Raw genomic sequence first — 19763 nt, forward strand, 5'->3', positions numbered from 1 at the left:
CAGGCTAAAACTGTAGAAATCCTGTGTGGAATTCACGATCAAATGACCAGCATGTACACAAGTAGGAACTGTATAGCTTGAGATGAGTTGGAAAAGGTTGTCTCCCTTCTTCGGATTCTGTCACTTTGTCTTATTCTATTGTGCTTTGTCTTCTTCTATAGGGCTTGTCTTCTTCTATGGTGCGTTGTCTTATTCTATAGTGATTTGTCTTCTTCAATAGTGCTTTGTCTTATTCCTATTTCTCCGGTTCTTCTTGTCTTGTCTTATTCTGTAGTCTTTGTCTTTGTAAAGTTGTTTGCATACTGGCATGTAATTAATGGCACGTGTAACTATTGGGAGGATACCGCTAGAAACTTTAGCTATTGGGAGGATACCGCTAGAAACTTTAGCTATTGGGAGGATGCCGCTAGAAACTTTAGCTGTTGGGAGGATCCCGCTAGAAACTTTAGCTGTTGGGAGGATCCCGCTAGAAACTTTAGCTGTTGGGAGGATACCGCTAGAAACTTTAGCTGTTGGGAGGATACCGCTAGAAACTTTAGCTGTTGGGAGGATACCGCTAGAAACTTTAGCTATTGGGAGGATACCGCTAGAAACTTTAGCTATTGGGAGGATACCGCTAGAAACTTTAGCTATTGGGAGGATACCGATAGAAACTTTAGCTATTGGGAGGATACCGCTAGAAACTTTAGCTATTGGGAGGATACCGCTAGAAACTTTAGCTATTGGGAGGATACCGATAGAAACTTTAGCTATAGGGAGGATACCGCTAGAAACTTTAGCTATTGGGAGGATACCGATAGAAACTTTAGCTGTTGGGAGGATACCGCTAGAAACTTTAGCTGTTGGGAGGATACCGATAGAAACTTTAGCTATTGGGAGGATACCGCTAGAAACTTTAGCTATTGGGAGGATACCGATAGAAACTTTAGCTATTGGGAGGATACCGATAGAAATTTTAGCTGTTGGGAGGATCCCGCTAGAAACTTTAGCTGTTGGGAGGATACCGCTAGAAACTTTAGCTATTGGGAGGATACCGCTAGAAACTTTAGCTATTGGGAGGATACCGATAGAAACTTTAGCTGTTGGGAGGATACCGCTAGAAACTTTAGCTATTGGGAGGATACCGCTAGAAACTTTAGCTATTGGGAGGATACCGCTAGAAACTTTAGCTCTTCGGAGGATACCGCTAGAAACTTTAGCTGTTGGGAGGATCCCGCTAGAAACTTTAGCTGTTGGGAGGATCCCGCTAGAAACTTTAGCTATTGGGAGGATACCGCTAGAAACTTTAGCTGTTGGGAGGATACCGCTAGAAACTTTAGCTGTTGGGAGGATACCGATAGAAACTTTAGCTATTGGGAGGATACCGATAGAAACTTTAGCTGTTGGAAGGATCCCGCTAGAAACTTTAGCTATTGGGAGGATACCGCTAGAAACTTTAGCTATTGGGAGGATACCGCTAGAAACTTTAGCTGTTGAGAGGATCCCGCTAGAAACCTTAGCTATTGGGAGGATGCCGCTAGAAACTTTAGCTATTGGGAGGATACCGCTAGAAACCTTAGCTATTGGGAGGATACCGATAGAAACTTTAGCTCTTCGGAGGATACCGCTAGAAACTTTAGCTATTGGGAGGATACCGCTAGAAACTTTAGCTATTGGGAGGATACCGATAGAAACTTTAGCTATTGGGAGGATCCCGATAGAAACTTTAGCTGTTGGGAGGATCCCGCTAGAAACTTTAGCTGTTGGGAGGATCCCGCTAGAAACTTTAGCTGTTGGGAGGATACCGCTAGAAACTTTAGCTGTTGGGAGGATACCGCTAGAAACTTTAGCTATTGGGAGGATACCGCTAGAAACTTTAGCTATTGGGAGGATACCGCTAGAAACTTTAGCTATTGGGAGGATACCGCTAGAAACTTTAGCTCTTCGGAGGATACCGCTAGAAACTTTAGCTGTTGGGAGGATACCGATAGAAACTTTAGCTGTTGGGAGGATACCGATAGAAACTTTAGCTATTGGGAGGATACCGCTAGAAACTTTAGCTATTGGGAGGATACCACTAGAAACTTTAATCTGATCAGTTAATATGTCACGCATACATGCACGGCGCTTGTTAACGGTGAGGTTTTCATGAATGCCCCTATATCCCTTTTTGATTTCGTATAAGACTACTCAATTTAGTTTTCATCACTTTGTCGAGCAGCCTAAACTCTCCCCCTTCTTCAACCAATGAATTTCTTCAATTTCTGAATTTGAATGATTTGTGGAATCTGTTGCGGTCAAATGGCCTATTTATAGTTACATTGGGATCATGTGATCTGTGGTAAGTCACATGACTGTGAAAGGGAAGATAACTGAGGGCAGGGGCATGCGGTGCTATGCAGTTTTGGGAGGCTGGCGCAAGTGACAGTGTCATTTAGAATTCAGGGTTGCCATACGCTTTTTCAACCGGCAACAACAGGGACACAGTATACACAGAATTATGAACAGAATAAAGGTTTGCTGTGTTGGAACCGTAGAAGTTATTCGTACAGACATTTGCAGCAGTGACAGAATCCTTGATATTATCAAATTATCTAGCATTGTACATCACCTTTTCTCGGGAACCATATATTAGCCTGGCTGCCTTCATTCGACTTTTAAATTCAAATTATCCCATTTCAACACCACTCCCACCAACACCAAAGGACCCATACCCCTTTGACGGTTACTGGGACCACGATACCGCATAGCACTTTACTGAGCAATTAGCAACCGCCTACAGACATTAATCAACGGGGGTCGAAAGCTCCGCAAATTTCTCTACAGAGTTTGCATTCTTTAGCCATACCAGGATCCGCTATTTCCCTGGCATGTCAGCCCCCACATCCTGCTGTATTACTGACTTTGAGATAATTGAACCATAGGACCGAAGGGCGTCCTGCACTCTTTCATTCCGCAAACCTTCACATTGCTCTAAAACACGAGATCAATAACACCATCGCGATTTAATGGGTCATTTAACCGGTTCCATATGATAAATGGTTCATCACCCTAGTCATAAAATTGCGGCATGGACAAAAAAATATAATGCGTTTTAAAATGAGTTCCACCAATAAGTAATTCTCTGTGAACATAACATATTTTCTGATATTGACATATTCTGTTACCGTGTGTCTAAGGGTCATTTTTCATATCTGACATATTAGGTTTGTTCCACACAGTACATTATTGACGCGTGTGGACATACCTTTGATATCATTATCGTCGAGTCTGCATAATACACTCTGTCAACAGTCCTCGAACAAATGAATTTTCCAATATATCTGTTTGCCAAGTAAACACGGCTTTTGTCATCAGTTAATCAGCTTCACCCCACGTCACACTTCGCAAAGTGTCCGGAAGCCAACGCAGCTTCATCGATTTCATTGTATTTGTAACACTTAATATTCCCTCTGTTCAACGTCTCATACGCTGTAGGCGACATATGACGACAAATATCTATAACATGACTGCTGTTGTTGCGCAAAGTTAAACAAAGTGATGGATAGAATATGCCTGTCTTTGCCACGGATACCGCATGTGTGTCTTTTTGACGAGACGGTAACATGGTTAAATATCTAGCTTCATCTTGGCGTTTGTGAATCATGGAGAAAGGTAGAAAGACAATGAGAAGAATGCATCGTGTTTTTCTTTTTCTTTTTTTTTTCTTTTATTTTTTGCTTTTTTTTTGTTTGTTTGTTTTGGGGTCTTTTTTTGTTTTGTTTTGTTCTGTTTGGGTTTTGCTTTTTGTTGTTTTTTTATTTGTTTTGTTTTGTTGTTTTTTTTATTTGTTTTGCTTTGGTTTGTTTTTGGGTTTTTTCTTTTTTGTATGTTTTTGTTTTGTTTTTTTTTTGGGGGGGTATGTTTGTTTGTTTGTTTGCTTGCTTGTTTGGTTGGTTTGGTCTGTTGTTTATTTTTTCACGTTTCCTGACCCAAGTTTCCACATGGGAGTATAACGCTTCCGGTCGCCGATTGAAGGGGCAATAATTAGTTTCTAAATGTTGTCTCTATTCCAATATACAGCCAAGAAAGGAATCATCCAGTATTTTTCATGTAAACCACAATTACGTTTCTTTTCTCCTTCAATTGAGTCATAAATATATTTCCTTTATCTCGTTCGTGTGTTTGTTGTGGTTTTTATGTTTTCGTTATTTCCGATTTGCTGAGGTTTCTGTTCAGTTCGCATTCCGATTTTGTATTCCGATTGGTAAGAAACGTTTTTCTCTGTTTTGAGTTGCTCTAATCAGGAATGTGATTGCAGAGTGTTTTTACTTTGATTGGAAGGAAATACAATTCATGAACTGTGATTCACTGATTAACAAAAACTGTGATTCTCTTAAAAACTATTGATTGGCTTGACCTTAAGAGTGAGTGAGTGAGTTAGTGCTTACCAAAGAAAACTTTCCCTTTATGCAGAAAAGCCCACATTAATCGTGGAAAAAGCAACATAAACATAGTACCTCGCTACCGAAACAGTAAAGCAAACTAAACAATACAAAAAAAACGCTAGGTTCAGATGTCACCATCATCAGCAGCAGCAGCAACAACAGCAGCAACAACAGCAGCAGCATCGCCATCAGAGATATTACAACACAAACAAACCTCAGCGTATTCAAACATCAAATGCCAGATTGAAAGACCCTGCAACGTCCATGACGGAATCAAGCCTGGCTTCCCGATGCTCGCTATGTGTCTATTTAGACAACATTCCTTATCTGCAGCAGCCGGTAAAACAACCCAAAAAAACTGACGAGAAAAACACATCACTGGGGCAGACCGGAAGCAACACTTGTTGGAAGCTCCTTGCAGTGCACAGATATCATTCTTTATTGGTCTACATACTGATAACACTGCTGCAGGGAGTAAACGACTGGAATGCTTGAGGTTGCGCAATCATGTAATGATTGCTCTTTTTCAAGAAGAATCATATATACACGTACTTTTACTCAAAGAGAGAAGATGATGTAAGAAAAATTGGTCTTTAGTCTCTTAACCTTCGATATTTGTGTGAAATGTATCTTTATGCATTTGAGTATGTCAAGGTACTGTTTCCTATAGAAGATGCCATGTGTAAGCTGTGAATACATGTTTTATATACAACTGACAGTTATCAAATACATCTTCATCACTTAAAGCTGGTCCAGCAACACGCGTAGTCAATCACGATGATACCGTTAGTCCCGATACCGTTAGCCCCAATACCGTTCGCCCCAATACCGCAGGTGAGATAGCCAAACGGTTAAGGCGTCCGTTCGCCAAACTGAAGATCTGAAGGTATCGGCCAAGTTCCGATGAGGGACCGCTCATAAGTTATGGCTAGGGGGTGATGATGATTTTTATGGAGTTGCATGTACAATGTGAATGGCCACCTTCTAAAACTCATGTACAAAGTAAGCGACCCCCATACTTGTCATGTACAAAATCAATTAACCCGTCTAGAACGTGTACAAAATTGATGATCTCCCACCCCCCTGCATCTCCGGCATCGTAGTAGCCCAGCAATATCACTGCAAGGGATTCGAGATATGGGCATCACACAGTATACTTATGTGGGGAATCGAACCCGAGTCTTCGGCATGACGAGCGAACGCTTTAACCACCGAAGGCTGCCCCACCGTCCATGGTCGGAAGAGACCTTGTGGATTGACGAGGTGTCATGGTTAAAGTCGTGCCATTGTTCCCAGCGGCCTTGGACGATTCTCATTATCGAGCATTGTTTTCACAGACTCGAACACAGTACAGGGCGTCAGCAATAGAATGTATAGCTACCTACACTACCATGTTGTTGTACACGTGGCCTGCATTCACCTTTGACCTTTGACCTTGAATGATGCAGTTTATGCGGAGGCTGGTGTTGAATAGCTTTATTTGTATTGCATCCTGCATCTATTGACGTATCCGCGACAATCCCCCGAGACAAAGCCCCGTAACGAGCGTCTCTTCAATGTTTATTAAGTGTAAATGCATTATGACCACATTAACGATATTGCCTGGCGTGTGGTTGTTTTCAAATTGAATTTGTTTCGTGCATGACTCACCCTTCAAATATTGACGTAGTAATATACAAACACAGAGCAGATTCATTTAAAGGTCACATCTAACGCCTCCCAAGTAATAATCAAAATTAATTACATAAACAGGAAACTCATTACATCTGAACCAGCCAGGTCTGTAGCAGAGCTTTATCTATTTCCATATGGTTTCTCAACTTGCTGATCGTCACAGCCTTTTCTACGTGTACAGTTACAAATTTCTTCCAAAAACATATTCCTTTACTCCGTGTTTGCCATGACGTAGACAACCTGTGTATTTCAAGCACAAATTTTCTCAAAAACGCAGTGAAGTTGGAACGTTGAGTCATTGTTGACACAATGCTTCTGAGCCTTTAGTTAAGACAGTTTAAATCTGTAAAACTAAATGTTTGCCAGCTAACTGCTGAATGCTGATTAAATACCTGGCCATCCCAAACTTGGTTTTTGTCGTTTTAAACAATAACAGTTGATGTCTGGATGAAAGTTCCAAACTGAAGCTGACTCCCAACAAACATGCCCATCATTCCCTCTCATGACACCAGAGAATAAATAATGCATTCGTGTCTTCTTGGAAGTTACGGTAAGGGGCAAGTGATGACGAATGTCTCCGTCGTCACCACTTGCTCTATTCGTGACCAACTCGTGTTATTCCGGGAAAAAGACGAATAGCCATCGTCTTGAAGGTTACGGAAAGGGGCGAGTGGTGACGACGGCGACAATCATCACCACTCGTCCCGTTCCGTAACTTCCGAGAAGACACGAATGCATTATTACCTTTATCAACGAATACTCCACATTGTCCCCCATTGACCGTGAATAAAACGTGTTCAGTACTTGTCACTGATGTGCATGTTGGATAGAGTAAATCCCTGAGTAATTGCTCCCTCATCCCCCAAAAAGAAAATACGAGAATGTCAGTTAGAGGTACTGTAATTTGTAAATGTTCGATAGGAAAGTGGTAGTAGTAGTAGTAGTAGTAGTAGTCGTAGTAGTAGTAGTAGTAGTAGTAGTAGTAGTAGTAGTAGTAGTAGTAGTAGTAGTAGTAGTAGTTTAACGCAAAGAGGCGAATACTTCAAACGCTTGCATTACCATCAGTCGATAAATGTTAACAAAAATGTTAATAATTTTACACCAATGTTTGTGTTTATCTTTGAAAAGTTGGAAAAAGTTTTTCTTCAAGCAAATGACCATTCGGTCGAACGATCGTCCGTAATGCAATATGGTAAATCATAGTTACCATTAAGCAGAATATGTTTTAAACTACAAATGTTCCGCTGTTTATTTAAACTTTGTTCAAAAACCCAAACTAATCATTCAAAGACTATGTGCTGATACAAAATCCAAAACCAATACCAAGGAATGTGTTTTATTCTGACTTGTCCACACCATGAGCCGTATCTAACACTTGGCAGCAGGGGCAGGAGGCAGCTTCTTACTCGCATCCAGAGACACCAGCGCTAGAACAGGATAAAACCCGTCATTGTCTAGTAAATATCCATTAAACTCCGGTTATATAACGTGTATGTGGGTGGGTGTTTTCCCGACCACTTCATGGATGTGAAATCCTTATATCGAACTTTTGTTACAACGAACTGATATTTATGGTTCCCGTGGGTCGTCACGGTGGCATTTCCAGTCAACAAAGTGGACGCATGAGTCAACGATGAAACTGGGTGTGCCCATGTCAGCTATACATATCTACCCTGTATCGTCTTTCTGTATATGACACATATTGGTCACATCAGAGCATATCTCACAAGTGAACCGGCAAGGTTCTATCCCTTGTTATAAACAGACTAGACAACAACAATACCGGTGCTATTCCAGCATCGATAACAGTCTACATGAAATATGATTATACCAACCCAGACCTTGTGAAAATGCTTCCTTGATGAAACAGAATTATGTTCACAATTGTCAGACTTAGATCTGAATCTTGTCAACCTCTCGGTGTTAACTCCAGCAAAGATTAACTGTCTTCTCCTTGACATTAAATGTACAGTTTCTCTTCAGATCTTAATGTCTCATTTGAAAACAAATTTCTGTCAATTTCCATGAGTCGATTAACTCTCTATGTGAATGGGCTTCGAGCATCCATTGACATATGCGCTATAGAAATAACCCTGCTATCATACTTGTGTGCGATTCGAAAGGTTTTCCTTGGATAGGATCCGAATCCACTATTAACTAATCCACTATTTTTATTTCGTTAATATTCCTTCATATATTTCAATTAATAAAACATTACAGTGTTAAAAGAATAGAAGCGAGTCAGAGACTGCTTGACAATGTATGTTACACTTAGTACCACACTCTAAATTCAAAACACATCGTCTACCCCTAACCTTCTACCCACCTGCAAGACTGGACTGGAAACCGGCGTTGTAGTCGCAGGCAACCTCGTTCTTGACGTAGTCGTCCCTTTTGTCGGCGTAGCTGTCGGAGGCATCGGGACCTCCTACCATAGCCCCTTTGAGGAGCTGAGGGTTAGGGCCGGGGCTGCTGAAGGCCTGCCAGTCACACTTGGCTGGACGGTCGGGGCAGGAGCTGATACACAAGGCAAAAATAACGGTAAACATTATGAAGACTTTCATCTGCATTTTGGGGGTTTTTTTTAATGTACAAAAATTTTAAATAAATCAGATGATACGTTTCTTGATCTATGGTATTCTCAGAAAGTAATGGGCGGTGGGATGGCCTACATGAAGTTGTAAAAAGGTCGCTTGTCAACTAAACATTAGTTACTTTGACGCCCTCCAAGCACAATGTTGCACTGGGCTAATTTCTAAATAGTAATGTGTACTCAACAAACTCATTAAAACCAGAAAATAGATTTCTCAGCATCTCCGAATGTCAAAGATGGTACCTAGATATAACACAATAAATCGCATGATCTTAAGTCTTTAAGAGTTATGACCACTAAACACTACTAAATATATTTCTACAGCACGTTCACGATAACAGGGAACGCTGATCCCAGGAAGCGCATGTAAAATCTTGTAAAAGACAGTTTAATGGACATACGTTTGAAACAACTGTTGATTGTCTGTTTGCGGCAACATAATTTGAAAGGCAGCGGTGTTTGCAAAATCAACATGACAGAAGAAGCTTCGGTATATTTATACTGATTTGCCGTGGGTTCGTCATTGCACTATATCGGTGCACCGCTTTCGGTGACAAATGTAAGTAAGTTGTGTTTTACGCCGCTTCAGAGCAATTTCACGATTGAAAACACCAGACATATTCTTCACATACTGTTTTCATACTGGGCATCGAAACCGGGTCTTTGATGTGACGAGTGAGCGCTCTAACAGCTTGGCAGCTATAAACTGGAATTTCTTGCCTCTGTGATGCGACCTTCTAGGGTTGTTCCCGTGGACGATGTATCTCACCTGCCTCTGTGATGCGGCCTTCTAGGGTTGTTCCCGGGGACGATGTATCTCACCTGCCTCTGTGATGTGGCCTTCTAGGGCTGTCCCCGAGGACGAAGTATCTCACCTGCCTCTGTGACACGGGACTCTAGGGTTGTCCCCGTGGACGATGCATCTCACCTGTCTCTGTGAAGCGACCTTCTAGGGTTGTTCCCGGGGACGATGCATCTCACCTGTCTCTGTGATGCGGCCTTCTAGGGTTGTCCCCATGGACCATGTATCTTACCTGCCACGGTGATGCGACCTTCTATGGTTGTGGTGTATCTTACCTGCCACGGTGATGCGGCCTTCTATGGTTGTGGTGTATCTTACCTGCCACGGTGATGCGGCCTTCTATGGTTGTGGTGTATCTTACCTGCCACGGTGATGCGGCCTTCTATGGTTGTGGTGTATCTTACCTGCCACGGTGATGCGACCTTCTATGGTTGTGGTGCATCTTACCTGCCACGGTGATGCGGCCTTCTATGGTTGTGGTGTATCTTACCTGCCACGGTGATGCGGTCTTCTATGTTTGTGGTGCATCTTACCTACCACGGTGATGCGGTCTTCTATGGTTGTGGTGCATCTTACCTGCCACGGTGATGCGGTCTTCTATGGTTGTGGTGCATCTTACCTGCCACGGTGATGCGGTCTTCTATGGTTGTGGTGCATCTTACCTGCCACAGTGATGCGGCCTTCTATGGTTGTGGTGTATCTTACCTGCCACGGTGATGCGGCCTTCTATGGTTGTGGTGTATCTTACCTGCCACGGTGATGCGGTCTTCTATGTTTGTGGTGCATCTTACCTGCCACGGTGATGCGGTCTTCTATGTTTGTGGTGCATCTTACCTGCCACGGTGATGCGGTCTTCTATGGTTGCGGTGCATCTTACCTGCCACGGTGATGCGGTCTTCTATGGTTGTGGTGCATCTTACCTGCCACGGTGATGCGGCCTTCTATGGTTGTGGTGCATCTTACCTACCACGGTGATGCGGCCTTCTATGGTTGTGGTGTATCTTACCTGCCACGGTGATGCGACCTTCTATGGTTGTGGTGTATCTTACCTGCCACGGTGATGCGACCTTCTATGGTTGTGGTGTATCTTACCTGCCACGGTGATGCGACCTTCTATGGTTGTGGTGCATCTTACCTGCCACGGTGATGCGACCTTCTATGGTTGTTGTGTATCTTACCTGCCACGGTGATGCGGTCTTCTATGGTTGTGGTGCATCTTACCTGCCACGGTGATGCGACCTTCTATGTTTGTGGTGCATCTTACCTGCCACGGTGATGCGGTCTTCTATGGTTGTGGTGCATCTTACCTACCACGGTGATGCGGTCTTCTATGTTTGTGGTGCATCTTACCTGCCACGGTGATGCGGTCTTCTATGGTTGTGGTGCATCTTACCTGCCACGGTGATGCGACCTTCTATGGTTGTGGTGTATCTTACCTGCCACGGTGATGCGGTCTTCTATGGTTGTGGTGTATCTTACCTGCCACGGTGATGCGGTCTTCTATGGTTGTGGTGTATCTTACCTGCCACGGTGATGCGACCTTCTATGGTTGTGGTGTATCTTACCTGCCACGGTGATGCGGTCTTCTATGGTTGTGGTGCATCTTACCTGCCACGGTGATGCGGTCTTCTATGGTTGTGGTGTATCTTACCTGCCACGGTGATGCGACCTTCTATGGTTGTTGTGTATCTTACCTGCCACGGTGATGCGACCTTCTAGGGTTGTGGTGTATCTTACCTGCCACGGTGATGCGGTCTTTGGGGGTAGCTGCTGCCAAAGCCGATCTGGTAACTTATGTGTTTTGGGTTGTCTCCGAGGACGTAGTTAATTTCGCCTTCCGCCCACTGCTGGTACACTTTGGAGTTAATGCCATCGTGGGCTGCCATCAGGGCGATGAACGCGGAGTTGGCTGTCGAAGTGAGTGAATGAGTGAATGAGTGAATGAGTGAATGAAACACGTGGCATAAACTGATGTCTCTCATTGTCGGAATATACTATGCTTCCTTTTTTGTGCTTGTTAACTGCGTTCAGTAATGCTAAAAGTGGCATAAAACTAAACTCACACACTCACTATGACCACGGCGTGTGTGTTGACTGCCTCACGTTTTCACAATTTGTCATATTCCTCCGTGAAATTGATGTTTTTCAAAATTATATAGGTCTTACAAGTCGCTTAATATGTATATCATAAACGCTTAAAATTAACGTGTATGATACAATTTATTTGAGCGATATAAACCAGATTTTGTTCAGTAGGTAACGCGTCACCTTCTAAAGCATGTCTGACTTTTCTTATTTTCACTGCAAAGGAAATCAAAAGTCTGCTAGAAGAGCGCTGGCTATTTTAATTAGTAAATTTACAGCAGTTGGCGGGATGCATAATAATGTGTTTAACACACCTTAGGATAACCAACGTTTAAACACAATGAAGTCATTCTTGATTACATGGTCTAGTTCATAGTCTGAGAGCGAGTTCTGTTTTACGCCGCTTCAAGCCATTATATGACCGGGTGAATCAAGAAATTTTCAATGTGTTGAGCCAACAGTTTAACGGCCAGGTTACCACTCTTCTGTGTGTAACAGAACAACATATCACTGATTTCTCTCAGTACACTGTTGTCTGAGGTCACCGAGAGCACCTGCACCACCTACTTGCGTATCTGAGCGTGCCCCACTTGTCTCTGACGGCCAAGCCACACGTGCTGTAGGGAACTGAACCGCCTTGCATCCAGCTCGTCATGAAGGCCTCAACCTGCTTGCTGTAGCTGGCGTCCTTGGTGGCCTCGAATAACAGCAGCTGTCGTACGAGAGAAACAGTTGTCCTACAATTAGCTCACAGTCAGTCGCCTCGTACTGATTTATTCAGAATGGGGTGATGAAGAGACGACAGGTCTCAGTGTGCATATGCGTGTGTTCGTAAGCGAATGTATAATTACTATTTTAGGCTGATGCTTGTTGTAGAGTGTAATGTACCTGCAGCATGATATCAAAAGAATGTTTCAAAACAATAGTGGTTGATATTATGACAACCAGCCCATGACTTTGAGATCAGACCGTTCACAGTTACCGAACCTGTCCACAGAACTACAAGCAATGGAACCTTTTGGGTTCGTTATAACCGATGTTCGTCGCTCTACAAGTCGCTCTACAGGTCGCTCTACTAACCTGACATGCAATTTTCGTGTCGTCCCAAGAATACCCCCATGGGACCTCATCAGTGTTGAAACTCTTGGCATCGGCCAGATACTTTGCTTCTCCGGTCACCTTGTACAGGATGGCACTTCCGGTACACAGCTCGTCCTTGAAGTGGCTTGACCTGGGTAAGGTACATAGAGACGGGTTGACAACCATGGAGTTACAGGGGTTTACCCCTTGGTGAAGACCGCGAGCACATGTACAACACTGATATAATTCAATAAGCAATAGGATTGCGGTACACTAACATAAGCAACTTTGTGCAGCTCAGCACATATTCAATACAATTTCCAGTTAACGCTAACATAATATTAAGGCACAGTGGTCAGTCGTACCAATTTAGAATACGTTTAGCCGAGTGGTGTTGGTAAAGTGAGACTGGGGTCACATGGACTCATCATGTCATCAGTTTGGCAGGAAATGTACCTGTGAACACTCACTGGTTTGACCGGTCCAGGATGAGCTCCTTCGGAATTTCTCACAAAAAAAACCAGTCGCATCCGAAATTATAGAATCGTATGATTAATTTTTGCTTCCATTTTTGTCGCATTCTACGTAAGCAAGCCGCTTAAGATTCAATTCCTGTGGAAACCTAAGTTTAGAATTTTTGCTGCACCTGAAATATCCGAATGCCAGGTTTACCTGTAAAACCCGAATCCCAGGTTTATCTGAAATAAACCGATACAAGATATACCTGAAATATCCTAATCCCAGGTTTACCTGGGTAGTAATGTAACTATCACCTGCTGCATGTGTACCCCCAATGGATGATGGGATTATTAATCATCGAATCATGTGGTCCAGTACAAGTTGTTTTGGCGCGAGTGAATAAATATACGCAGCTGCTCTCCTAGGCGTCTCGTGTTTTGGGGAGTGATAGTCACGTTACCACAACCTGAAATATCCGAATCTCAGGTTTTCCTAAAAAATTCGACTCCAAAGTTTACCTGTAAAATCCGAAACCAATATTTACCTGTAATATCCGGCGGCCTGGTTGACACTGTTGCTATAGATACCTTGGTACTTCTTAGCAAAGTCGTAAAGAGTTTTGGCAGCACTTAACAACTTGGCGGAAAATGCAGGGTCTGTCAGGTAATAACATCATGTTAACGTGCAGTCCCGACACATGGACGTCAAATACGACATCTACAACATCTTCATAGGCCGGTGGCTCGTCTTCAAAACTGCCAGGTAGTAGTACGCTAGAATCACGTTTGCTTCCATTTTTAACGTACAGTAAATAGCATTCTCTCGACATTGAAAAGGCTAGGGAATTTAACACGTGTATAGTTTTGGATGGGTTCCCGCGGACAAAACATTTCATAAATGTTACAAACACAATTCTATAGTCGCGTTTACGAAATAAGTAAACATTTGACTCCTCTTTCTTTGTAAAACACACGTTAAGTTCTAATATTCGTTATAACCCTCAGACCTATGGGTTACGGATTGTAGCCCTTTGCTCATACGCCCATTTTTCATACGACCACAAGTCACACGTTGGTTTGTCTTTTCATTTAGATTTATTTATTGTTTTGACTTAAGTGGGGATATCGGGCTTAGTTCTATGTTACCTTTGTCTTTGAAAACCACAGATCCCATAGCCATGGCAGCGGCCGTCTCGGCTGATACGTCACTTCCGGGTTTACTGGCCGTGACCTTGAAAGCTGGCCGAGCCATGGTCATGTCTTCCGGTCTTCCCCAGTATGCATGGTCGGGGCCACCATCTCCTACCTACAGCAGGGTACCATGGATTGACGGCTTTTTTCAATGGTTATATTTATAGCTACAATAACGATTGTTGGATAAAGGTTTATACGTCAGTCTCAGCGAGTATAACCCGCTGATAACAAATTGATTCATAAAATTATACTAGGCATAAACACAATTTGAAAAACTTTAAGATATTCCCTCTTTACCCCCAAAAGCCAAAAAGTATCTAGAGTTGATATCCAGCTTTACGACGAAGGACCTGAGTCAACTCGGTATGTCTTACCTGTACATAGTACTCTTCCTTGCTCGGGATCCAACAGCGGAGAAGGTAGTCCAGCGGCCACCTCAACATGTCATACATCTGGTCAAGTTGACCCGCGGCCGTGTAGCCATCCTTCCACACAGAGAGTCCCCACGCCAGGATGAACGCGGAGGAGGACATGGGAAGGTTAAACTTGACGTGATCGCCGGCTGAAAATGTCAGTCAGCATCAGAATCATTATTGGGTAGCCCAGAGGAGTGAGTAATTGACTATGGTTTTAATGCCATTTTTAGCAACATTCCAGCAATATCATGGCGGTGGACACCGGAAATTTGCCTCACACATTGTGCCTCTGTGGGGAATCGAAACCGTTTCTTCAGTGGGCGCTTTAGCCACTGAAGCTCCTGACATTGTAGGCTCGGGACACTACATGAGTGATGTGTGTGAAGTTCATGTCTAGTCCAACGCCGTGATATTGCTGGAGTAATACCACAGGGGGCGACATCCTAACGTTTTCCCCTAGCACTTCGATATGGCTGCTGGACAGATGTATTTTAATGATAAGGTGATAAAGAGTCTGGTTCGATTTTTCGCTGAATTCAAGTTAGTGCGTGTGTTTAGTTTAACGGCGCGTTTAGAAAAGTTCCAGGAATATCACAGCGGGGAACACCAGAAATGGGCTTCACACATTGTGACTGTGTAGGAATTGAACACGGATCTTCGGCATGCCAAGAGAACACTTTAACCTCTAGGTCACCCCACCGGCCCCGTAGGGTTACAGCTCGCAGACTTCACTTTAAAGTTACCTAGTGATAGCCCGAGCTATTTAGTATGTGAAGGAAACCAGCATTGCTTCTTTCAAACGTTTCGGGATTCTGGATTAGAATAGGTTTCCAAAAAGGGTGATCATAAGGGAGGTGGTGTGCATACTATCGTTCACTGGATTGTCTGTTAAACAGGTTGTTATGATATAAACTTATGTTTATCGTCACGTCATTCTATTTAAAATGTTTGCAAGCGTACTGTTGGAGAATAACACTAGCCAACACCCTTCTTACCATCATACCAGCCGCCCGTGAGATCCTCGCCATTATCTCCCTTGTCACCGAGCGCGGAGTCACCTCGCCACGGGATGGGGTTGTTCGCCGGAAGTTTGCCAGATCGCTGCGCGTCGTAAAAGAGAATGGACAGACCAAGAGCTTTCCGGTAGTCGTACTTGGCTGAGCTACTTCCAGACTGTACTGAAAGCAATAAAAATAATCTCGTCTGTTACAATCATTCCACATCCTGGTCTAGCAGATAAATACACTTGGAAAGGTACGACTGAAGAATGGTTTCTCCAAAATCACTGCGGCACTTCGAACCCTGCCAAATATACTGAGGGAAACAATAAAGGGAAGACCACTTCATGGCAGTGCTCCACCATTAATTCTGAGATTTGCACCCTAAGTACGATACAGAGCTTGTGAAGAAACCTGGAGGAGAATAACTGTAACTTGTGCTTTCATGTGTTCCTGTATTTGTTTCCTTCAGTATATATTTCCAAAATGGCGGATACTTGGTTATCCATTGCATGATAAGATTGCTTTCAATGAACTTTCGCTGGTATTCTTGCTGAAAAAAATTAGAAAGGATTTCTCATCATCAATTTTACTTTGTAAACACAAAATCGAAAAAGAACTGCACGCAAGACATATCGGGTGTTCTGAAATCAACACAATAATCGCCTGCTTTGAGAAAGTATTGTTTGAAACTAAAGTCCCCGGTAGAGCCTAATGGCTGAGGTAACCAGTGGCTGTTTTACCGGGTGCCTGTGTCTGGCTGGCGGGCGTGGTCCCAGGTGCGGACGTGGCAGGCTGCTGTGTCTGGACCGGCGCCTGTGTCGGTGCCTGTGTCTGCGGAGGCTGCTGTGTCGACTGTGACGAACCACCTCCTTGGACGTTCTCTATGAACACGGTGCCTCTCATGTCGACGTTGCCGTCAGTCGTGCCCATGAAGTTCACACAGAGCTGTTGACCCGCCTGTTCATCTTTGTTCCAGTCCTTGTTCTTGAGGACGAATTCTTTGTTATTGTCTCGCGTCTCCACCACATCCGCTTGGCTCACCTGTCAAATGTGACGCTTCATCAGGTAAGAACAGGCCATTGGACAAAATACTGGACAGGGTCTCCTTTCACAAAGCATGAAGGTGATCGTTCACTAAGGCAACCTTAGTGCGCTGTTAAAGTGTAGGAGTTAACCTGAGTAAAGGTTGCTTCGTGAAAGGAGCCTCGGGGTTTCAAAACTGTGGATGGTTCTTAAAGCAGTATTTGCCACAGTTACTTTTGTAAACAAAACTTGAGATGCTCTACCCGAGCCAAGTACTTCTTGGGTGTATCCGCGATCCTGAGTAATCTGCCTTAGATCAGTCAGGATCCTACCATTATGGGTTACACTTAGGATAATATATATGATTATAGCCTTTCAGCACTATACCGTGCCTTGTCTTAAAGAACGCGATAGACCTGCATCAGTTCAGATTTGGCTCCCACATTCAACTGAAGATTTGCAGCGTTAAACTCTACTCACTCACTCACTCACTCACTCACCCAAATTAGAGATTACCCTAATTATGAGAGATAAGTGTGAGGCACTGGAGGCTATCTTGGCGTGGATACCTACTTGTAGAGTCTTGACCTCATGGTCAAACACCAGGTGAGCCTTCCAGCCATGTAACTCTTGGGTCAGGGTGACACAGAACTGGCCATTGAAGCCTCCATCCCAGTGACCGGTGATTTGGATATCCGTGGCGGCGGATGTCAACCCGAGGACAGCAGCCAGCAGCAACAACATCCCTGCACCAGCCAGAACAAGGCAGTTTCCGTGGTGATGCGTTAGATATGGGGTCATGGAATCAAACATCACTTAGAACCAATACTCATTCCAGTAACCATTTGCTTTTCGGTGTTTTGTTACATAGAACTCGCCCTCCCTCCCTCCCTGCCTCCTTTTCTTTCACTCACTCACTTACTCACGCAAGCACCCGAATTATTGCTAGACTGCATACTTAAGGTCAAAGCACATGATATGTTAACGCCGGTGTTATCGTCTAATCATCTCCTTCGTTTCAGTTATGCCATTTTTTAACGTGTACACTTTCTTTTGTCCGTCAGGTTATGTCTCTAATTTTAGGTCAAGTTACATCTGGCGACTTAGGCCGTATCAAATAACCATTTTCGCCACTAACAGTCCAAAATATGCCAGAAAGTTCTATTTTCGCTCTACAAACACATTTGGTAACCTTCGCTAATTTCTAACTGGTTTGGAGATTCCTGAAATGAGTTAAATTTAGCACTTTACGACCGACATCTTACCATAAAGTCATTACAGAGATGAGTATATGTTTAAATGTAAAATAATGCAAAACTGATGCAAATTGGCACTGTATTACACGCGGTGAAGTCTTGAATTTCCACATCGCTGAGGTTCGTCCTTACCTGTTCTATGCAAAGGGCGGAATGATCTCTGCCTACAGCGTTCCGTGGACTTTATCTTTGTTATCTGTTCTAATCCTGGAACCCGTGTCAAGGTCGATACTTCATCTGGTCATACATTGAATTCAGGTGGACTTTTTTCAGACCAATGTTCTCAGTGTCCTAAAAGTCTAGGAATCGTGCTGGAACAATGTTGTAATTGAATTTCGTCTGTTCATCATATGATTGTATAGTGTTTAGACTAAACAATATTGTTTTAGAAGTTAAAAAGGCATCAGGAACGTACTATTTTGGGGTAGTTGTGTAGCAGGCAGTTGCGTGGACGATATATAATCAGATGCTTTTGGAGTCAGGTGTTATCTGGATTTTTCAAGAACAGTAGTCGAGCCTAGCATGATATAAGTGAGTTTTGATTCATGTCGCGTTTAGCAATATTCCAGCAACATGACGGCGGGGAGCACCAGAAATGGGCTTCACACATAGGACCCGTGTGGGGTATCGAACCCTGGTCTTCGGCCTGACGAGCGAACGCTTTGACCACTTTGACCACATCACTGAAGGGTACAAATGAAAACAACTAAATCAGTCCATGATCGTAGGAGACTTTAAGCAGTACATGTGCAAGACATTTGTCTTCTGTGCGACATGAGACGCATCTAAAATGTCTTAAATTTAATTTTATTTTATTTTATTTTATTTTATTTTATTTTATTTTATTTTATTTTATTTTATTTTATTTTATTAATGACACAATTTGTGACGTTCGGGACCCAACGCTTAGAGATTAGAGGACGACCATGTTGGTAAAGTGAAAAAATGTGCATTTGTCCACGTGCTGGCTCAAACAACTGGCATGTTATACGTTATCTGGCCAAATACAGCAATTCTATTTTAAGGAACGAGAACTGCTTCAAATAGATTAAGAACTGTCTTGGTATAATCAGTTTAACAATGTCAGTTAAATGTTGCGTTGTTAGGTTCCATTAATTTGAGAGTCAGTGAGTGAGTTTAGTTTTAGCAATACACCAGTTAGATGGTTTCGGTCTGTAAATAATCGAGTCTGGAACAGACAATCCAGTGATCAACAACGTGAGCATCGATCTGCGCTATTGGGAACCGATGACATGCGTCAACCATGTCAGCGAGTCTGACCATCCGATCCCGTTAGTCGCCTCTTACGACAAGCATAGTCGCCTTTTATGGCAAGCATGGGTTGCTGAAGGCCTATTCTACCCCAGGACCTTCACGGGTCTCGCAATTTATAATCGGTCATAACAGTACTGATATTTAGACGACAGTTAGCTTGCTCCTGGAGCTCCTCAGTAACCAATAGAGACACTTTTATACCTTTTGTACTGTTGATGTGATGATTTTGTTAGTTTGTTTATTTGTACTTCAACGCATTCGGCAATATTCCAACAATATAGCCGTCACTGAATAATCCCGAGATCATCAGAGCATCGATCTCCAGCATGGGTTCCTGAAGACCAATTCTAACCCGGAACGCATTCGTAACTACTCGCCTCTTTTCGGCTTGCCGGAATGACACGTGTAGCAGCCAGCCAGACAGACAGACAGACAGATTTTATTCAGTAATATTGGCCAACTGGCCCATGTTACAATTGTTGTTACAACACGTTTGTTGT

At 43.2% G+C, this 19763-nt stretch overlaps 2 protein-coding genes across 2 annotated transcripts; both read right to left on the reverse strand.

Moving 5' to 3' along the window:
- Positions 1 to 213: 213 nt before the first annotated feature.
- Positions 214 to 2094, reverse strand: LOC137268782 (mucin-19-like). Its single transcript, XM_067803357.1, has one exon. The coding sequence runs from the start codon at positions 2092 to 2094 to the stop codon at positions 214 to 216; it is 1881 nt and encodes a 626-aa protein (XP_067659458.1).
- Positions 2095 to 7303: 5209 nt separating this feature from the next.
- On the reverse strand, positions 7304 to 18468 carry LOC137268957 (endoglucanase E-4-like). Its single transcript, XM_067803582.1, has 12 exons — positions 18121 to 18468; positions 17306 to 17478; positions 16450 to 16750; positions 15704 to 15886; positions 14667 to 14854; positions 14245 to 14404; positions 13644 to 13755; positions 12641 to 12791; positions 12128 to 12272; positions 11213 to 11384; positions 8407 to 8597; positions 7304 to 7507 (listed from the first exon to the last, which is right to left on the reverse strand). The coding sequence occupies exons 2-12, from the start codon at positions 17474 to 17476 to the stop codon at positions 7449 to 7451; spliced, it is 1833 nt and encodes a 610-aa protein (XP_067659683.1). The 5' UTR covers positions 17477 to 17478; positions 18121 to 18468; the 3' UTR covers positions 7304 to 7448.
- Positions 18469 to 19763: the final 1295 nt, after the last annotated feature.

Source organism: Haliotis asinina, chromosome 16 (genome assembly GCF_037392515.1).
Source record: "Haliotis asinina isolate JCU_RB_2024 chromosome 16, JCU_Hal_asi_v2, whole genome shotgun sequence".
Classification (NCBI taxonomy): Eukaryota; Metazoa; Mollusca; class Gastropoda; order Lepetellida; family Haliotidae; genus Haliotis; species Haliotis asinina.

Bases quoted from the DNA above. Each gene is read 5' to 3' on its own strand.
- LOC137268957 (XM_067803582.1), bottom strand. From the start codon at position 17,476: ATGTTGTTGCTGCTGGCTGCTGTCCTCGGGTTGACATCCGCCGCCACG. The intron at 11,385-12,127 runs GTAGGTGGTGCA...TCACTTCGACAG, and splicing joins GGGCACGCTCAGATACGCAA to CCAACTCCGCGTTCATCGCC. The intron at 7,508-8,406 runs GTGGGTAGAAGG...ATCCTGTTCTAG, and splicing joins TTTCCAGTCCAGTCTTGCAG to CGCTGGTGTCTCTGGATGCG.
- LOC137268782 (XM_067803357.1), bottom strand. From the start codon at position 2,094: ATGCGTGACATATTAACTGATCAGATTAAAGTTTCTAGTGGTATCCTC.